The 18,630-nt window shown below is 46.7% G+C and overlaps 1 protein-coding gene across 2 annotated transcripts in view; it reads right to left on the bottom strand.

Moving 5' to 3' along the window:
* GOSR1 (golgi SNAP receptor complex member 1) overlaps window positions 1–18,040 on the bottom strand; it is a 118,013-nt gene extending 99,973 nt beyond the window's left edge. Inside the window, exons 1-2 of one of the 2 annotated variants that reach the window (XM_056559126.1) lie at window positions 17,901–18,040; window positions 435–555 (exon numbers count right to left, since the gene is read on the bottom strand). In XM_056559126.1, coding sequence (XP_056415101.1) covers window positions 435–555; window positions 17,901–17,931 — 152 coding nt within the window. In that variant the 5' untranslated portion in view covers window positions 17,932–18,040. The remainder of the gene's footprint in view (window positions 1–434; window positions 556–17,900) is intronic. The other variant, XM_056559127.1, reaches the window with a different exon arrangement.
* Between the last annotated feature and the right edge of the window lie 590 nt (window positions 18,041–18,630).

Raw genomic sequence — 18,630 nt, 5'->3', positions numbered from 1 at the left:
AGAATGGAGAAGATCATATTAGAAGAACACTGGGGGAGATTTATCAAAACCTGTCTAGAGGAAAAGCTGCTGAGTTGCCCATAATAACCAATCAAAATGCGTCTCATTTCGGGAATTTGCTACGGGCAACTCAGCAACATTTCCTCTGGACAGGTTCTGATAAATCTCCCCCACTGCTGCTTTTCTTCTTCTTCAAAAACAGCCCCACTACTGTCCACAGATGTGTGGTATTGCAACCCAGCTCCATTGAAGTGAATGGGACTGAGCTGCAGTACTACACACAACCAGTGACCAACCTGTTTTTCTAATACTGGTCAACAGTGGCAATTATCATTATAATTGTGACAATAACTGGCCAGTGTAAATAAAACACTAGGAATTTAAGTCAATAGAAAACCAGATCTAAAGGAAACTAGAAATAAATCAGATAGTACCTATACCTGTCGCGTCTTCCCTCTCTGGAGTTACTGTGGGAGTAGCTTGTGCAGAGTTTGCTAAAAGAAACTAATTTGAGATCTAATTCATTTTCCAGTTGTCTGGCCTGCTTCCTCAGATCTGTGAATGGTAAAAAAAAGAAGAAAAAAGTTACAACACTTCATGAACAGAGCTCTTTAAGGGGGTTTTAAGGTCTGAAAACAAATGTATATATTGTCAGGGGTCATGTGGAATTGTAGTAGCATGTGACTGCTGAGACCTGTGATTGGCTGCAGCGCCATGTGCCGAGTGTATGGAGACATCATTAGGGCATTCCACAAGAGCGCAGTGGAGCTGGATTGGCAGCGAATGAAGGGGTAAGTATGTTTTTTTTCCTCTCCTAAACCCTGCCCCATGGCAATTTTTGCCTCTCCTGGAAAAACCCCCAGAAAATTTACAGGGATTCTTGACTTTAGAATTTTTCCCCCACCTTTTACACATAAAAAATAGACACTGGCATGTGGCAATTCTAGAATCGCATCAGATACACCATCACCAGGTGGCCAATGCACCCAGAAATTTGCCAAAAGACCAATGTTTAAGTATTTATCAATTTCTTTAAAATCTACAGTATTTTGTTGATTCCTGTAATAAGGTACAATAAAGCTCTAGCACACTGCAACCACGTTCCTATCAGAGATGTACGTCAGTAAAAATACCTAATGTATACCTCTGTCTGTATAATACATATTGCTCATTGACTGCTACTACAATAAAATGTATACTTGTTAACCAGGGAAAAGCCATACTGAAGAATCCAGGGGAACCAGCTGATACATAGAGAAGAGATGGCAAACTCATGATCATGCCTTTCCTGGAAACAAGCATCAAGTCCAGAACATTAGGGTACGGTCACACATAACTTTAATAATACCTGCTTGCGAATATTCCAACGTAGAATTCCGCAAGCGTAATTTTCACAGCAGAAAGTCTGCAAGTGGATTATGTTCCAATAAAATTGATTTCAATGGGTAGTAACTTTATCCGCTTGTGGATTTTCCATTTGCAGAATTCAGCAGTGGAAAATCCGCAATCCAAATTTCCGTAGCGGATAAGTTACGTGTGACCGTACCCTTAGGAGGCAAACATGGGTCATTTAAAAACACTCCCAAAAACACGTTAGAGAACCCTACAATTGGAAACAACTTAATCCCTCCTGCCAGCCGCACCACTCCCCAGTGTTGTACATTTCATTTTTATAACTTGCAATTCAAATACCCCGTCTGGAGCCCTTAATGGCTGGCACTAGGGCTGCACAATATATCGCAATCCGCAGTCGAATTGCGATAATTGCGGATTGCGATATATCGATTTTGTCCGTCGCTAAATTTTGCGATTATGTAGTACTCATTCCGGAGAGGCTGGGCCGCTCATGTAAAACCCTGCAGCCGCCGATCCTGGCTCCAGTCCCGGAGGTGGTTGTATGCTCAGCCTCCGTGCAGCGCTGCCCGGCTCCTCCGGCTTTATAATTATTTTGTCCATTGATCCTTGAGCTCCACGTATATATTATTTTAGTTTATTTTCCTCACTCCTAGGGTAGGGAGTGTTGGTAAAATTATAATTTGATGCTGTAATTTTTTGACATTTTGGGCTGTAATCTAATTTTGGGTATGAGGAACATCCACTTGTGTCGATACATGTGCATTAAATCTGTCTGCTAATCAACACGGCTGGAGTTGACTGATCACAGGAAGAATCTATCCTAACAAATTATTTGTGGTACGCTTGGATTAGGTGGAATCTGTAGAAGTGAGCCTGATCGACTTTCATAATGCCGGACATCACAGATCCGGGTAATGTTCGACATTAACTCTTTAGACACCGCGATGAACGTTGATCACAGTGTCTAAAATGCTGAAAACAATTGAAGGTAGGTCAGTGAGGCTGAGCCCTCTCCCATAGACTTGCATTGAGGGGGCCGGGGTTTGATGTCACGAGGGGGCGGGGCTGTGATGTCATGATCCTCCGGCCCTTGAATCGCCCCTCATGAGGCACGGAGCGAAGTTCGCTTCATGCAAAAGATGACAGGGGGTGCTGCAGGAGAGATCGCGGGGGGTCCCTTGCGGCAGGACCTCCGCGATCAGACATCTTATCCCCTATCCTTTGAATAGGGGATAAGATGTTCTAGGGGTGGAGTACCCCTTTAAGGGAAGTCACATATTCCCAGTGCTGCCTCCCAGTCATTGAACAGAAAATTTGGGGGGTGACTATATGAAATAAGGGGATTGGACATGAAATGGAGGGGGGGGGGGGAATTAACCATTTGTTATTTGATATTATATCGCATCCGCATATCGAAATCGCAATATTAACCTCCAAAATCGCACATTTTTCTCATATTGTGGAGCCCTAGCTGTGGCTATTCAGGTCTCCCAGTGGTGTTTACAAAATTCTACACTGGGGATTGTATATTTTTATAGAGATGGCAGGCCGGGCAATGCTGCCCGCTTCCCCGGCAGGAGCCGTCTCTCCCACTACAGCTCCCATCAGGGAAAGTGTCTGACTTATATTTTTCCGGACTGAGGAATGCAGAATTTCAGCAGCAGAATTCTACATGTGAAAATTCTGCTGTGTGAGTGAACTTGCGGAATCCCATTAAAGTTAACGGGCAATAAATTCACGTGGAATTCCGCATGGATTTTCCGCCGTGTAAATGGGGCCTTAGGGTAAGGTCCCACGTACCGCAAGCGGAAGTTCTGAAGTGCGAATGGGAGTGCGGAATACGATAGAAGTCTATTGGCTTTAATTTGAGGCGGAATTCTGCAAGCGGAAATTCTGCTATGTGAATAGACCCTTAGAATCGCCCACCTGGATACTATTATAGAAACAGAGAAGATTATTGGCATGAAATAAGACCACCTGGTCCATCTAGTCTGCCCTTACCTTATTCCTTTTTTATTTTAATCTTAGGATACACATTTTTATCTCATATTTTCTCATGTTGCTTCTAATCCTCCCCCCAATTTAAGAACACTTTCCTCCTCAACCTCATTCAAGCCTTTAACATATTTAAAAGGTTTTTATCGTGTTTACTTTGTCTTTGTTCCTCCAAACTATACGGTTTCACTTAAAAGTAATACACTTGCATTTTTGCTTTCATATTAAAAGTCCCGGCCTCTTTGCAGGTCTAATGATGAAAACTGACCGGTAATACAGACACAAACAGCACAAGTGTCCTTAAATTCTTTAGGCTGTTCCTGATTTTAGGTCTTAGAACCTTCCACAATTTTTGTGGACTGTCTTTGGATCCATTCTATACGAGCAGACTGAAGGCACAGACCAGATAATAGAGGAAGAGCCCTGTGCGATCACAATACTTGGCTGCCCCACGTTCCATTAGGATAAATTGGGCAGATTTGTTGCAGAGATTTATGACTGTCCCATTCATCTGAATGAAGCTTGCAGAAAACCATGCACTAGTTGCAGAAAAAAAACTTAGGTGGATAAATGTGATTTTTAGTTGCAGAAATTTTCCCACAAATCTACCACTTGTAAATTCACCATTATTCAGCAGAAAGAAAATCTCATGACAGCTTGTTTCCCCTTCCGGCTCCTTAAAGGGGTACTCCGGTAGAAAACAATTGTTTTAAAAATTAACTAGTGCCAGAAAGTTATGCAGATTTGTAAATTACTTCTATTTAAAAATCTTAATCCTTCCAGTACTTATCAGCTGCTGTGTGCTCCACAGGAAGTTGCGTAGTTCTTTCCAGTCTGACCACAGTGCTCTCTGCTGACACCTCTGTCCAGAGCAGGAGCAAATCCCCATAGCAAACCTCTCCTGCTCTGGACAGTTCCTGACATGGACAGAGGTGTCAGCAGAGAGCACTGTGGTCAGACTGGAAAGAACTACACAACTTCCTCTGTGATATTCAGCAGCTGATAAGTACTGGAAGGATTAAGATTTTTAAATAGAAGTAATTTACAAATCTGTTTACCTTTCTGGCACCAGTTGGTTTAAAAAAAATAAAAAATAAAAAATAAACATATTCCACCGGAGTACCCCTTTAAGATAACACCAATACCTGTTAGATATAGGAAACAATGTAACATAAAACCAAAGGTTAAAGGGGTACTCCGGTGGAAATTTTTTTTTCTTCTGGTGCCTGAAAGCTACATAGGTTTGTAAATTACTTCTACACAGGAAGTTGTGTAGTTCTTTTCTGTCCGACCACAGTGCTCTCTGCTGACACTCTTTTTTTATTATAAAAGTACAAAACTTATACAAAAACACAAAACAAGCTTAACCAGCTATAACATAAATAAGAAATACACTGGTACCAAAGAACAAAAACAAAACCCTGCCTAACCGGCCAGCCCAGCTTTACAAAAACCTAAAATATGCCAACCCACCTAACCGAACCACACTCACACACATAACAAAAATGAACAAAAAAAAAAAAAAAAATAGCGCTTGGCTTATCAAAATATGAAAATAAAATTTAGCACTACCTGGCTACAACTCAAAATCATCCATATTCGGGAAACACAAAAAAAAAAAAAAAAAAAAAAAAAAAAAAAAATTATAAATTAAAATTAAAATACAAAAGCACAACTTGGCTTTGCAAAATATAAACATAAACATAAAATTTAGCACTACCTGGCTACAAAAAAAAAAAAAAAAAAAAAAAAATTTTTAATAAAATAAACAACGTAACAACATGAGAAAATCAAGTAAACCACGTAACATAATAACTGGTCCGACTGCCATGACTACTGTAATGCTGTAATATAGAAACAAAATGAAAACAATATATAAACAATATACATACAAAATCACATGAACATAATAATATAGTATTTAACTAAAAATAAATATATATACACTAAAGAAAACCTACAAAAACAATAGAAAACCCTACCAAAATCCCTACACTAAAACTGTACCCTCTCCCACACCACCCCTCCTGCACATGGGTCAGAGTCCATACCGTTCGTACACAAAGTCCTGTCCCTAACTGACCCATGTCAGGTCCCCAAAAGAAAAGCAAACACCACCACCCACAAATACACCCTCCCCACCTAGCACTCCTCCCAACCAACTTACACACAGACTTATACATACTAACATATACACACTAAACCAAAGCTACCTTTGGCCCAAGTTTGGTCGCCTGTAAGCCCTTCATACCATATCAGCTTAAAACAAAACAAAAAGCTAGCGTGTGCATGCATTAGCCCACCACCAGGAAGAAGGATGGCAGACTTGATACATCAAAATAATTTTAAACTCTTTCCCTAACTCCCCCCTACAATTTTCCCTAATTCTATCCCTCCATTAAAACTGACCCTGCTCTCACCCTATCACTATCCCTATAACACTGCCCCTAACCAAAATAAAGGTACTCTACCTAAAAAGGTCTAGTACCTAGGGCACATCAAAAGAAAAACCTCTCCACAGGAGAGAAGCCCTACTGGCACCAAGACTGCCATACTCCAAAGACCTAATCTTCCCGAGGTCACCGGTGATGTTCCTACAGACCTCCACCTCGGAGAGGATTTTCTGTTGGGTCGACACTAAACACCGTGCGTTCCACGTGTAGTACCTAACCACTAAACTAACTAAGAATAAAGTGCCCCGATCTCGGCCACCCAGGTTCCTGAATGCCCCATAAGCCCACTCCGGATAGGTTAGGCCGGCAAGTTGACTCCAGCCGATGGAAGCGCCCACCCTGTTGTAAACCCCTATATTAAAGGGACAATGAAGCAGGAAGTGGTCCATGCTTTCCAGCGTGTCCCCGCACTCTTCTCGGGGACATCCCCAGTCATCAGAGTTCCTGCACTTCAGGTTGTCCCTTACATATAGCTTCCCCTGAAAGCAGCGCCAGGCCAAGTCCCAAAACTTCTGGGGGATCCTTTTCATGTTTAAAAGGTACAACCCCACCCTCAGATCCCGACCTGGGCAGTCCCTGAGCGCCAGAGGCTTCTGGAAATGGGTCAACAGAACCCGTTTGTCAAGGAACTGCCTTGACTGGGTCCTGATCTCCCACACTCCCAGACCCCACCGACGTATCGCCTTCAGAGTCAGGGTAGCATAAGCCGGAAGATATCCATGGGGCGTGCGGAGGTCCTTCACTCGCCCTCCTCTCTCCCATTCCTGGAAGAAAGGCCGAAACCATTCCCTGCAGGAGAGTACCCACGGAGGAGCCCTCTCTTTCCAGAGGTTTGCGATGTTAGCTTTCAAGAAGGTGTTCGTAAAGAACACCACAGGGTTTACCATAGATAAACCCCCTAGTCTCCTCGTGTGGTACGTAACCTCCCTCCTGACTAGGTTCATCCTGTTCCCCCATAACAGTTGGAAAAACAGGCTGTAGATCCTAGTGTAGTAAGCCTCTGGCAAGATACATACGCTGCCCAGATAGATAAACAAGGGGAGCAGGTACGATTTGATCAGGTGTACCCTTTCCCTGAGGGTCATAGACCAACCCTTCCATTGGTCCACCTTCTGAGCGGCATCCTGGAGCTTACCATCCCAGTTTTTGGTGGGATAATCATCCTGGCCGAATGTGATGCCTAAGACTTTTGCTGATTCTTGGGGCCCTGGAAGGGTGTCCGGGAGATCAAACGTGGGATCCCCCCCTCCCAGCCAGAGACTCTCACACTTATCCCGGTTGATCTTAGACCCGGATGCCTCCGAGTAGCGGTCCACCTCCGACATCACCACATCGACCTCCTCCTGTGAGGAGACGAAAATAGTGACATCGTCAGCGTACGCCACCACTCTCTGGGTGACATCCAGCTCCGCCAGACTCATCCCGACTCCCGCCAACGGCCCACAATCTACCCTCCGGACGAAGGGATCGATTGCAAACACGTATAAAAGCGGGCTCAAAGGACAACCCTGACGGACTCCGGACCCCACCTCAAAAGAGCGGCCAGACCAACCGTTCACCAGCGGGAAACTCTCTGCCCCTGCATACAAGATCTTAAGCCAATTAACAAAAGTACTCGGTAAGCCATATCTCAGGAGGACGGACCAGAGGTACTCGTGGTTCACCCGATCAAACGCCTTGGCCTGATCCAGGGACAGCAAGTACCCCTTCCAGAAACCCGCACTACTCCGCTCCACTGCCTCCCTGACACCAAGGACAGCACTTAAGGTGCTTCGGCCTGGAACAGAGCAGTGCTGAGTCCCCGAAAGGAGCCGGGGTGCAAACTTCACCAGCCGATTAAACAGTATCTTGGCCAGAAGCTTCCTGTCCGTATTGAGAAGAGCTATGGGCCTCCAATTCTCAATTCGGCTGGGATCTTTACCCTTTGAGAGAAGAATCAGGGCTGACCTCCTCATTGACTTCGGCAGAGTGCCCGAGGAGAGACACTCATTGAATACCTCAGTCAAGAGGGGAGCTAAAGACTCCTTAAAGGTCCTGTACCACTCGGATGTTAAGCCATCCGGACCTGGCGACTTCTTAGGGGCAAGCCCCTCGATCGCCAGTCTCACTTCCTCTTCCCTGATTTCTTCTGCCAAAACAACAAGAGAGGGGTCTACCCCTGGCTCAGGAATGGTTTCAGCCAGGAAAGCCGACATCCTGTCTCGATCTAGATCCTTCCTTCCCAAGAGGTGCGAGTAGAAGGATCTGACGACCTCCAAGATCCCTGATCTGGACCGATTCAGAGATCCCGTACTATCAATCAGTCCTGAAATGACTTTACTACTCACTGACATCTTACAGTTTCTGTAAGGGTCGGGCGAGCGGTACTTCCCGAAATCCCTCTCAAAAACCAAAGATGCGTGCCTATCGTACTGACACCTCATCAGCAAGGACTTCACTCTGGAGATATCCTCTCGGCTACCTCCAGTCGAGACGAGAAGCTCGAGTTTCCTCCTCAGACCCTGATACAAGCGATACCTGTTCAGGGACCTGAGGCTCGAGAGCTGGCGGAAGAACCCCGCAACCCGCTTCTTGAATATCTCCCACCACTCTGACTTACTACTACAAAGATCCAGTAAAGGTACCTGACTCTGAAGAAAATCCTCAAAGGACTGTCTTACCTCCGCTTCCTCCAGGAGGGACGAATTCAGCTTCCAATAACCTTTTCCCATCCGGGGGGTCTCTGAAACATTCAGGGAAAACAAAATCATACAGTGATCGGAGAACTCCACCTCAACCACGGACACTGCGGAAGAGACGGCTTCCTCCTTCAAATAAAACCTATCTATTCTAGACCTGCGACTACCTTGATGATAGGTGAAACCCGCGTGGCCCGAGGGGCTCCGGATGTGGGCATCCTCTAGGCGAGCTTCTCTAGTTATGCTAATCAGTGCCACACTATCGCAAGTCAGCGGACCATTGGAGCCTCTCCTATCTTGGGACCTCGTGACATTATTGAAGTCCCCTCCAAAGATCACCTGCCGACTCGTAAAAAGAAAGGGCTTAATCCTCATAAAGAGATCTTTACGGCCCCGCTTAGTTTGCGGGGCGTAGATGTTAATGAGTCGGAGCTCTTGTCCCTTCATGAAGACATCTAAGATCAGGCACCTCCCCATTTCTAATTCAATAACCCGTCGGCATTCAACAGGAGCGGTAAAAAGGACCGCCACCCCACTATACGACTCAGCCGCAAGAGACCAGTGGGAGGGGCCGCGCCTCCACTCTCTCCTGGCTTTTACCAGGGAGGCTAGATCTGACAACCTGGTCTCCTGCAGATACAAAATGTCGGCTTCAACACGGCCGAGAAAATCAAAGGCTGCAAATCTAGCCGTATCCGACTTTATGCTGGCACAATTAATAGATGCCAGCGTCAATGGGGTGAGTGCCGCCATACAGGGTGATTGAATTAGATGGCCTCACCATTTATTTCTTTTTCCCCTTCTTTTTAGCCCCCTCATCCCCCGAAGACGACGAAAGGGCAGGACCACTCTTACATCTTTTTTTAGACTCCGATTGGTCCATAAGGTCCCCGTGTCCGTCCGGCACCGGTCTAGCCCTGCCCTCTGAGGAAGGTGCCTCGACAGGACAGGGCCCAGTTCCCCCCAGAGGCTCTTTCTCCCGAGGCACCCCGCCCTCACCTTCCCCCTCCAAGGAGGGGGAGGAGATGGTATCGAGGACGAGGTACCGGTTTGACAGGTCAATCAGAGGGGGGGCAGCCAGGCTTCCGCTTTGGACCTGGCCCGTAGTACCAGGAGCTTCAGAGGGCTCTGACCTCTTCTTTCTCCCTTTCCTTTTGCCCTTTTCTTTCTTTTTGGGCCTCACCCCACTTTCCTCATCCACACTTTCATAGTGGGAGGAATCGGAAGGGTCGGCCATATTGCTTTCCTCTCTGTGAAGTCTCCTGATCTCCTCATCCAGCACATTCTCCACCAGGGCTTCAGCAGTTACAGGGCCAGCTTCAGGAGCAGGGACTGAAGCTACCCCCGCCACCTGGGCACTCTCCAGCTCCCTACTCCTTCTACGATTTTCCTCCCGCCTTAGTTTGGCAGGGCCCTTTTTCCTCCTCACTAGCCCTGTTGCGCCCCCATCCCTGCCCGTACCCTCCCCAGCCGAGGCAACGTCACAGCTCTCCTCAGCTGGAGCGGCCGCCGCATGGGCGAAGGCGCTAGGACAACGGCTGAAAGGGTGTCCGAGGACACCACACAGGTGGCACCGGATCTGCCGACAGGATGCGGCCAGATGACCCACCCCACCACACAAAGCGCAGACCTGCACAGTACAGGCTGCGCTAAAGTGGGTGGGGCTGCCACACCTGTGACAGACCTTAGGCTGCCCCTGGTAGAAGACCTGGATCCTATCACGTCCAAGGAAGGCGGCTGACGGAATGTGGGCAACCGTACTCCCTGAATGCTTGAGTTTGACGGAAAACGTCCAGGCCCCGGACCAGATCCCGTGCTCATCCAAGTTTTTCTTGGGCATGTCCGTCACATCCCCATACCGTCCGAGCCAGGTCATGATATCATAACAAGAAAGTGACTCGTTACGGGTCAAAACGGTCACCTTCTTGACAGCATTCTGACGGGAAATCGCCTTTACGGCGAACTCCCGCCAGCCGGGCTCGTTTTTTGCCACTTCGTAGTTCGACCAGAAGAGTTCAAGACCCTCCGGCCGAACGAAACTGACATCAAACTCAGACGAACCATAGGGGTGAATCAGAGCAAAGATGTCATTCGCCCTGAATTCCATCTGGAGGAGGAGCTCAACCACTTTAGCGCGAGGCGGGCACACATCCTTGCCCCTCCAAATCAGACGGACCACGTTCCTACGGTTATTGTCCTGCCCGGGTGTCGGGAGGGACCAGACCACCTCCCCATTCTGCTCTCGGAATGCCCCCAAACCGTGCCTCTCTATCCAGAAAGACAGGTCGACCTCACCCCTTCCCTCTACCTCGATTGACCTGTCGCCCCTACGTAGAGCCTCCAGGAGGCGCTGCTGCAAGTGACCCCCGGGGCCGGATGGAGAGGGGGACCCCCCGGCAGCGACATGAGCATAGCTCCTAGGAGCAGTCACTACCGGGGGGGCAGCCGAACCAGACCCAGACTCAGACCCAGGACCACCATTCACACCACTACACCCACCAACATTCACACCACAATTCTCATCATCCATACCAGACTTTGTATTCATACCACCACTACTCCCACCATTATTCACTCCACTAACACTCCCACATGCACTCTTCTCATTCACAACACTACCACACCCATCATCCTCACCCCCTACACTCGCGTTGTGCCTAACATATCCTGGGCTGGCTGGGACTTGTAGTACTGCCGGTTTTAACAGAGTCTTTTTCGCTGGCTTTGCTGTTGCTGGGGTCGACTCTGATGGCTCCTCCTCCATGGGCGATGTTACTGCCTGAGCCTGGGGCTGCCCCTCCGAGCGCACCCCAGCTCCTCCCACAACGCCATCACCATGTCTTCCCGACTGCACGGGCTCTGAGGCTGGCACTGGCACTCGGACACTCCCCCCCCTCACAGGAGAGTGCCCCGCAGCACCCACAGAACACACAGACCGACCGTTTTCCACTCCCGATGCCCGGACACTCCCCCCCCTCACAGAGGAGTGCCCTGCAGCGCCGGTAATGTCCACGGCACTCGGGGGACCGCCCCCCAAGCACACAGACATATCACTTATCTGGACACTCCCCCCCCTCACAGGGAAGTGCCCCTCAGTGCCAGCAACACCTGGGGAACCGCTCCCCAAACAAACAGTAGCATAGCTTGCCCCTGGTGCCTGGACACGCCCCCCGCCACCCTGGGGCGCTCCCGCAGCACCAGGGCTGCTCACCTTAAGCCCAATAGGACTTGCTGGCTCTATAGCGTCCTCTGCCGTCTTGGACGCCATGCTGTACCCCCCTTTCTGGCCCCGCTTCACCACAGAAACGGGGACTGGCAGTTTGGGGGGCCCAGCAGTCTGAACCAACTTTACAGCTGGCCCAGACTGCTGGAAAGGACGAAACACATAAGTCACAGTCTCCTGAACCTTCTGCCTTTTCTTCCTTTTCTTTACTAGATCATCTTTACCGAGATCCTCACCAAAGGTAAAATCCTCCATACGGGTAGGGGACTCCTGCTGTATAATGGCTTGCAGCAAACCCCCACTGGCCAGCTCCTCCTCACCGCTCTCCTCTGTCTCCCCATCACTGGAGGGTAGCGCCACCTGGGCTGGCTCAGGGTAGCTATCTTGGGGGGGCTGGGGCTCACACACACTAGGGGTGGCATCCATTTCACTTCCCACAGCCGACTCTCCGCCATCTTCCTCCCCTCCTTCCTCCTCACTGCTCTCCTGAGGGCAGCATGCACCATACTTCCTTTCCTTGAATCTCTCCTCATTAACCAGTTTTTCTTTTAGGAATCCTGCCCCCTCAGAGATTTTTCTTTTGGCCTCCTCCACCTCCGCCACCTCTATCTTCAGAGCCCGCACCTGGGCAGTGAACTTCTGCCTCTTACCTGTAGGGCCCTGGTCAGCCTGGTAGCGGGCAAATCTCAGGTCCTCTCTCAGAGTCCTCAGCTTCCTGCCCAGCTCTTCGTACTCCGCCATCTTTGCTTGTATCCTTGAGCCATATGTCGCCAATGACTCCCTTGGTCCCCGTGCCCCCCATTGCTGGGGTTCCGGGGTAACAGAAGGACCGCTGGTCTTTGCTGATGCCTTATGTCCCTCTGATCCGGTCAGGGGAGTGGGCTCCACATTTCTGCGGGCCCTGCTGGAACGTCTCACCCCGACCTTGAATCCGGCTGTAGACACTTTCTTCCCCCCTCTCGCCAGCCGGGAATGAGAGGTAGAAGCCCGAGGCTCCATGCAGGAAAGCCCTCCCAAGGAGCCTGCCACGCTCCTGGGAAAGCCCGATGTAAAAACCTGCTTCTCTGCCTGGAAGTCTGGAGAGCAAATGGAGCCACACCCGACAGCTGCACACACTGAAACCACAGGATGTGCTCTCTGCTGACATCTCCGTCTGTGTCAGCAACTGTCCAGAGCAGGAGCAAATCCCCATAGCAAACCTCTCCTGCTCCATGGACAGTTCCTGACATGGACAGAGGTGTCAGCGGAGAGCACTGTAGTCAGACTGAAAAGGGCCATACAACTTCCTCTATAGTATACAGCAGCTGATAAGTACTGGAAGGATTAAGATTTTTAAATAGAAGTAATTCACAAATCTGTTAAACTTTTTGACACCAGCTGATTTAAAAAAAAAAAGTGTTTTCCACCAGAGAACCACTTTAAAGGGCTTATCCTGGAACAAAAACACAGATTTTTTTTTTATTTTTTTTTTTTTTAAACAGCACCACCTCTGTCCTCAGGTTGTGTGTGGTATTTCAGCCCAGAGTCAAATGGAGGTAAAGTTGTAATACCAAAAACAACTTGAGGACAGGGTAGGTGCTGTTTTTGAAAGAAAATAACTTTTTGTTTTCATCCCTGGATTTCATCACACGTCTGAATTCCGTGCAGAATTCTACATAGAGATTCCTCACCAGATGTTTCAGGCATGGAAATTCTGATACTGTTATCCGCAGAAAGAATGAACCTGTCCATTCTTTCTGCGGACTCCATTGTTGTCTAGGAGATGGCAGATTCCCATGCGGTCTTAGCACTGGCAGGTTATGACGGCACCCACAGCATGCACGGATTTTCTGTGCAGACATTCTGTGGTGTAAACATGAAATATGACGTGAAATAGGAGGCAAAAAGACAAGGTGAACACACAGAAACAGATGAGGGGGTCATTTGGAAAAAGGGTTCTTGTTAGTTAAAAGGGGATCTAGGAGGAAGAGGATGTATATGCCCACCATGTTCTCCAGGTTTGTGCAAAGGGTTTTAGGTTTCATGTATCAAGGCAGCTAGTTTAACCTACTAATTGTTGTTTCCAGGTTTTAAGTAAATAAGGCTGGGTTCACATCACGTATTTTGCAACACAGTTTCCGTATCAGGTTCCAAGAAAAAAACTTTCGGTGTCAAAAACCGGATGGAACCGTACGCACATATGGTTCTGTACAATTCCCATTGACTCCCTTGTTAAAAAAAAACGTATATGGTTTACATGCGGTTTTTCACCCGGACCAAAACCGTGGTAGGCTATGGGAAAAAAAAAACGGACAAAACCATAAAAGATGCAAAATGGAAACAACCGGATGCATCTTTTGGCATACTGTTTTCAATGGAGAGTCAATGTATACGGTTTTCAATACGGTTCCGCACGGTTTTTCACATTGAAAACGTATACAGGAACTGTATTGGAAAAACGTGGTGTGAACCCTGCCTAAAGCTTAAAGGGGTACTTTACCCCTAGACATCGTATCCCCTATTCAAAGGATAAGGCCCTGCCGCTGGGACCCCCGCAATCATGGCTGCAGCACCCCAGACATCCCGTGCAAGGAGCGAACTTCGCTCCGTGCCGGATGACTGGCGATGCAGGGTGGAGACTTGTGACGTCACGGCCACGCCCCCTCAATGCCAGTAAATGGGAGGGGACTTGACATCCATGACATGACGAGCCTCCGGCGCTGCACCTGGGGCTCTAAACGAATGCGAGGTGCAGCAGGAAGATCGCAGGGGTCCCCAGCGGCAGGATCCCTGCGATCAGACATCTTATCCCCTATCCTGAAATTCAACATTCTAAACCCTTCTCTTCCCCGACATCTGTGGAGGAGAGTCAGGAGGCCCCAATACACTTTAGGCAGTTGGCCTGCTGCTCCAAAAGGTGGAGGGTAGAGAAGACCTTTGACTTATGTGTATTGTCACACAAAAAAAAAAAAAGATAATCATTGGCTGAGGTGTGCCACTGCAGGGTGTTGAGTGGAGATCAAAAGTCAGTGATCAATAAAGACCGGGCCCCATCTGACTGACAACAGCAGAGGATTGGGTAGTTGAGTATGTTTATTTATTTTTTCTTTTGTTTCGTTTTTTTCCTTTATCTAAGCCTGGCAACTTTTTAAAGGGCAAAAGGAACAACATGCCAAACAACCACTTCAATTCCTCACCATTTCGAGACATTTGCTTACTGTCAGTGAATGGATGAACTTGTCCTGATCATGTCTTGCTCACCTTCTCTTATTTCAGGAAACAGCTTGGCCTATTGAGTCCCGCACCTGCCGAGTGTCTCAAAAACAAGTGGACAGGTTTCTAGCACAAATCTAATAAGGTTATGTTTATAAAGTGTCAGGGCTCCAGCGAGGGGCTTCTGCGACAGATTCCTTATAAAACATTGATCTCCAAAACTGTGGAACTCCAGCTACTATAAAACTACAACTCTCAGCATGCCCGGACAGCCAACGGCTGTCCGGGCATGCTGGGAGTTGTAGTTTTGCAACATCTGGAGATCCACAGTTTGGAGACCACTGTTTTTAAAGGGGTACTCCGGTGAAAACCTTTTTTCTTTTAAATCAACTGGTGGCAGAAAGTTAAACATATTTGTAAATTACTTATATTAAAAAATCTTAATCCTTCCTGTACTTATTAGCTGCTGAGTACTACAGAGGAAATTCTTTTCTTTTTGGAATGCTCTCTGATGACATCACGAGCACAGTTCTCTCTGCTGATGTTATTATAATAATAATAATAACGCTTTATTTATTGTTTTCCTTAGTGGGATTTGAATCCAAGACCCCAGCACTGCAAGGCAGCAGTGCTAACCACTGAGCCACCATGCTGCCCTTAGCATACATCTGCTATGCATGGTTGCTAAAATGGACAGAGATGTCAGCAGAGAGAACATGATGTCATCAGTGTTCCAAAAAGAAAGGAATTTCCTCTGTAGCATTCAGCAGCTAATAAGTACTGGAAGGATTAAGATTTTTTAATAGAAGTCATTTACAAATATGTTTAACTTTCTGCCACCAGTTGATTTAAAAGAAAAAAGGTTTTCACCGGAGTAACCCTTTAACCCCTTAAGGACGCAGGACGTAAATGTACGTCCTGGTGAGGTGGTACTTAACGCACCAGGACGTACATTTACGTCCTAAGCATAACCGCGGGCATCGGAGCGATGCCCGTGTCATGCGCGACTGATCCCGGCTGCTGATCGCAGCCAGGGACCCGCCGGCAATGGCCGACGCCCGCGATCTCGCGGGCGTCCGCCATTAACCCCTCAGGTGCCGGGATCAATACAGATCCCGGCATCTGCGGCAGTTCGCGATTAAAATGAACGATCGGATCGCCCGCAGCGCTGCTGCGGGGATCCGATCATTCATAACGCCGCACGGAGGTCCCCTCACCTTCCTCCGTGCGGCTCCCGGCGTCTCCTGCTCTGGTCTGTGATCGAGCAGACCAGAGCAGAAGATCGCCGAAAACACTGATCTGTTCTATGTCCTATACATAGAACAGATCAGTATTAGCAATCATGGTATTGCTATGAATAGTCCCCTATGGGGACTATTCAAGTGTAAAAAAAAATGTAAAAGTAAAAGTAAAAAAAAAGTGAAAAATCCCCTCCCCCAATAAAAAAGTAAAACGTCCGTTTTTTCCTATTTTACCCCCAAAAAGCGTAAAAAACATTTTTTATAGACATATTTGGTATCGCCGCGTGCGTAAATGTCCGAACTATTAAAATAAAATGTTAATGATCCCGTACGGTGAACGGCGTGAACGAAAAAATTTTTTAAAAGTCCAAAATTCCTACTTTTTTAATACATTTTATAAAAAAAAAAAATTATAAAAAATGTATTAAAAGTTTTTTATATACAAATGTGGTATCAAAAAAAAGTACAGATCATGGCGCAAAAAATGAGCCCCCATACCGCCGCTTATACGGAAAAATAAAAAAGTTATAGGTCATCAAAATAAAGGGATTATAAACGTACTAATTTGGTCAAAAAGTTTGTGATTTTTTTTAAGCGCAACAATAATATAAAAGTATATAATAATGGGTATCATTTTAATCGTATTGATCCTAAGAATAAAGAACACACGTCATTTTTACCAGAAATTGTACGGCGTGAAAACAAAACCTTCCAAAATTAGCAAAATTGCGTTTTTCGTTTTAATTTCCCCACAAAAATAGTGTTTTTTGGTTGCGCCATACATTTTATGATATAATGAGTGATGTCATTACAAAGGACAACTGGTCGCGCAAAAAACAAGCCCTCATACTAGTCTGTGGATGGAAATATAAAAGAGTTATGATTTTTAGAAGGCGAGGAGGAAAAAATGAAAACGTAAAAATTAAATTGTCTGAGTCCTTAAGGCCAAAATGGGCTGAGTCCTTAAGGGGTTAAATACCAGACAGTTAGTCAAATGATCAGACAATGCCAGAAACCTAATGGAACCCTATTAATACCAATGGGGTCTGTCAGGCGCAGTTGGTGTCCTGCAGATCCATCAGTTGTGTTTTTATTCACTCTTCTTCTCCAATGACAAAGCAGATGAATGGAAGCAAACGATGCAGATGTGAACCTATCCCAATGCTTTCATTCCTTGATGGCAAGCAGAGATCTTGACCCCATCAGGAAGTTAAACAGATCTGAACAAGATTTACATAAAGACCCCCTATGATACGGCGGCGTGCTCTTTCGGTATGTCATCCCAAACAATAACTAGAGTCATACGTCAGATACCAGACGCGACAAATACGCCCCGAGACGCTTTTTATTGGATGGATGAGATGAAGGCTTCAATGGCCACCACCATACCCCATATTACATCCTCCTATGTGACACATCCAGATCATCGTGTATCATGGGTAGTATGACATGTAGCAGTTGTACATTGAGATACTCAGGGTCTGTATTACAGTCTATTGAGAACAGACTGATGGGGGGACAGTGAGTCAGGCCTCTAGCACATACAGAACATGTACTGTGGCTTCTCTGGTAATAAAGGGGTGTTTCACCTGCATATTAGACATATAACAGACATGTAATAGGAAAGTCTTCCAGACTGAGGCTTATTACAATACACTGAAGGGTGATATCCCTCACCGGCTCAGCCAGCAGTAAGCAGTGTCCCCCCACATACAGCCCCCGGTATATCAGGTGCTCTCTGCCTCTAGGCTCCGGTTCTCACCTTCCCAGTAGTTACTGCTTCCCGCCGCCATCTTTGTTGTCCAACGTCACCCAGTCCGGCGAGTCAGTGATAGAGATGAGAGAGATTGGCTAGAAAGACGCTATGACGAGCCAAAGAATTTCCCCACTCGGCGGCTGTGAGACAGCGACACCTGCTGACAGAAAACAGATGATGCTGTTTTGTTTCCAGGGTGATGAGGAGAATCCTGTACATTGTACATTGAATTAGTTACCACAATTCTGGTCTATGTATCAGACAGGGTCATAACAGTCCAATGGTAATCTGTTCATTGTGTTAGATAAAAGACCACATTGTCTAGTCTGCTCTTATATAACTCCCTGTTTATTTTAATGGCGGAGATATCATTATTATTATAATTATTATGATATTTTTCATGATATGATTGATTATGTGCTATTCATTATGAAGCATAAATAACGTTAACCTCTAATCAGCTCAATTACAACAATACCAAAGGTATGATTTTTATTTATCTGCTTTACCATGATAAATCAATATATTTTCTTATTTTAGTGTATTTATTTTATGCCGCTGCATTCATTATATTATTTTTCCACCAACAGCTATTTTTTTAAATCTAAGAACCAAGGAACGTGCTCTCGAATCACCCAAAGTGCAAGAAAAAGTGCAAACGTGTTACACTAAAAAAAACGTGCAGAAAGGATGCGGTCTATCGCAAGCCCTTCTCCTATAGGAGAGAGGCCCCCCC

This window comes from Hyla sarda, chromosome 2, assembly GCF_029499605.1.
Source record: "Hyla sarda isolate aHylSar1 chromosome 2, aHylSar1.hap1, whole genome shotgun sequence".
Lineage (NCBI taxonomy): Eukaryota > Metazoa > Chordata > Amphibia > Anura > Hylidae > Hyla > Hyla sarda.
This window is presented reverse-complemented; position numbering and strand designations above follow the sequence as displayed.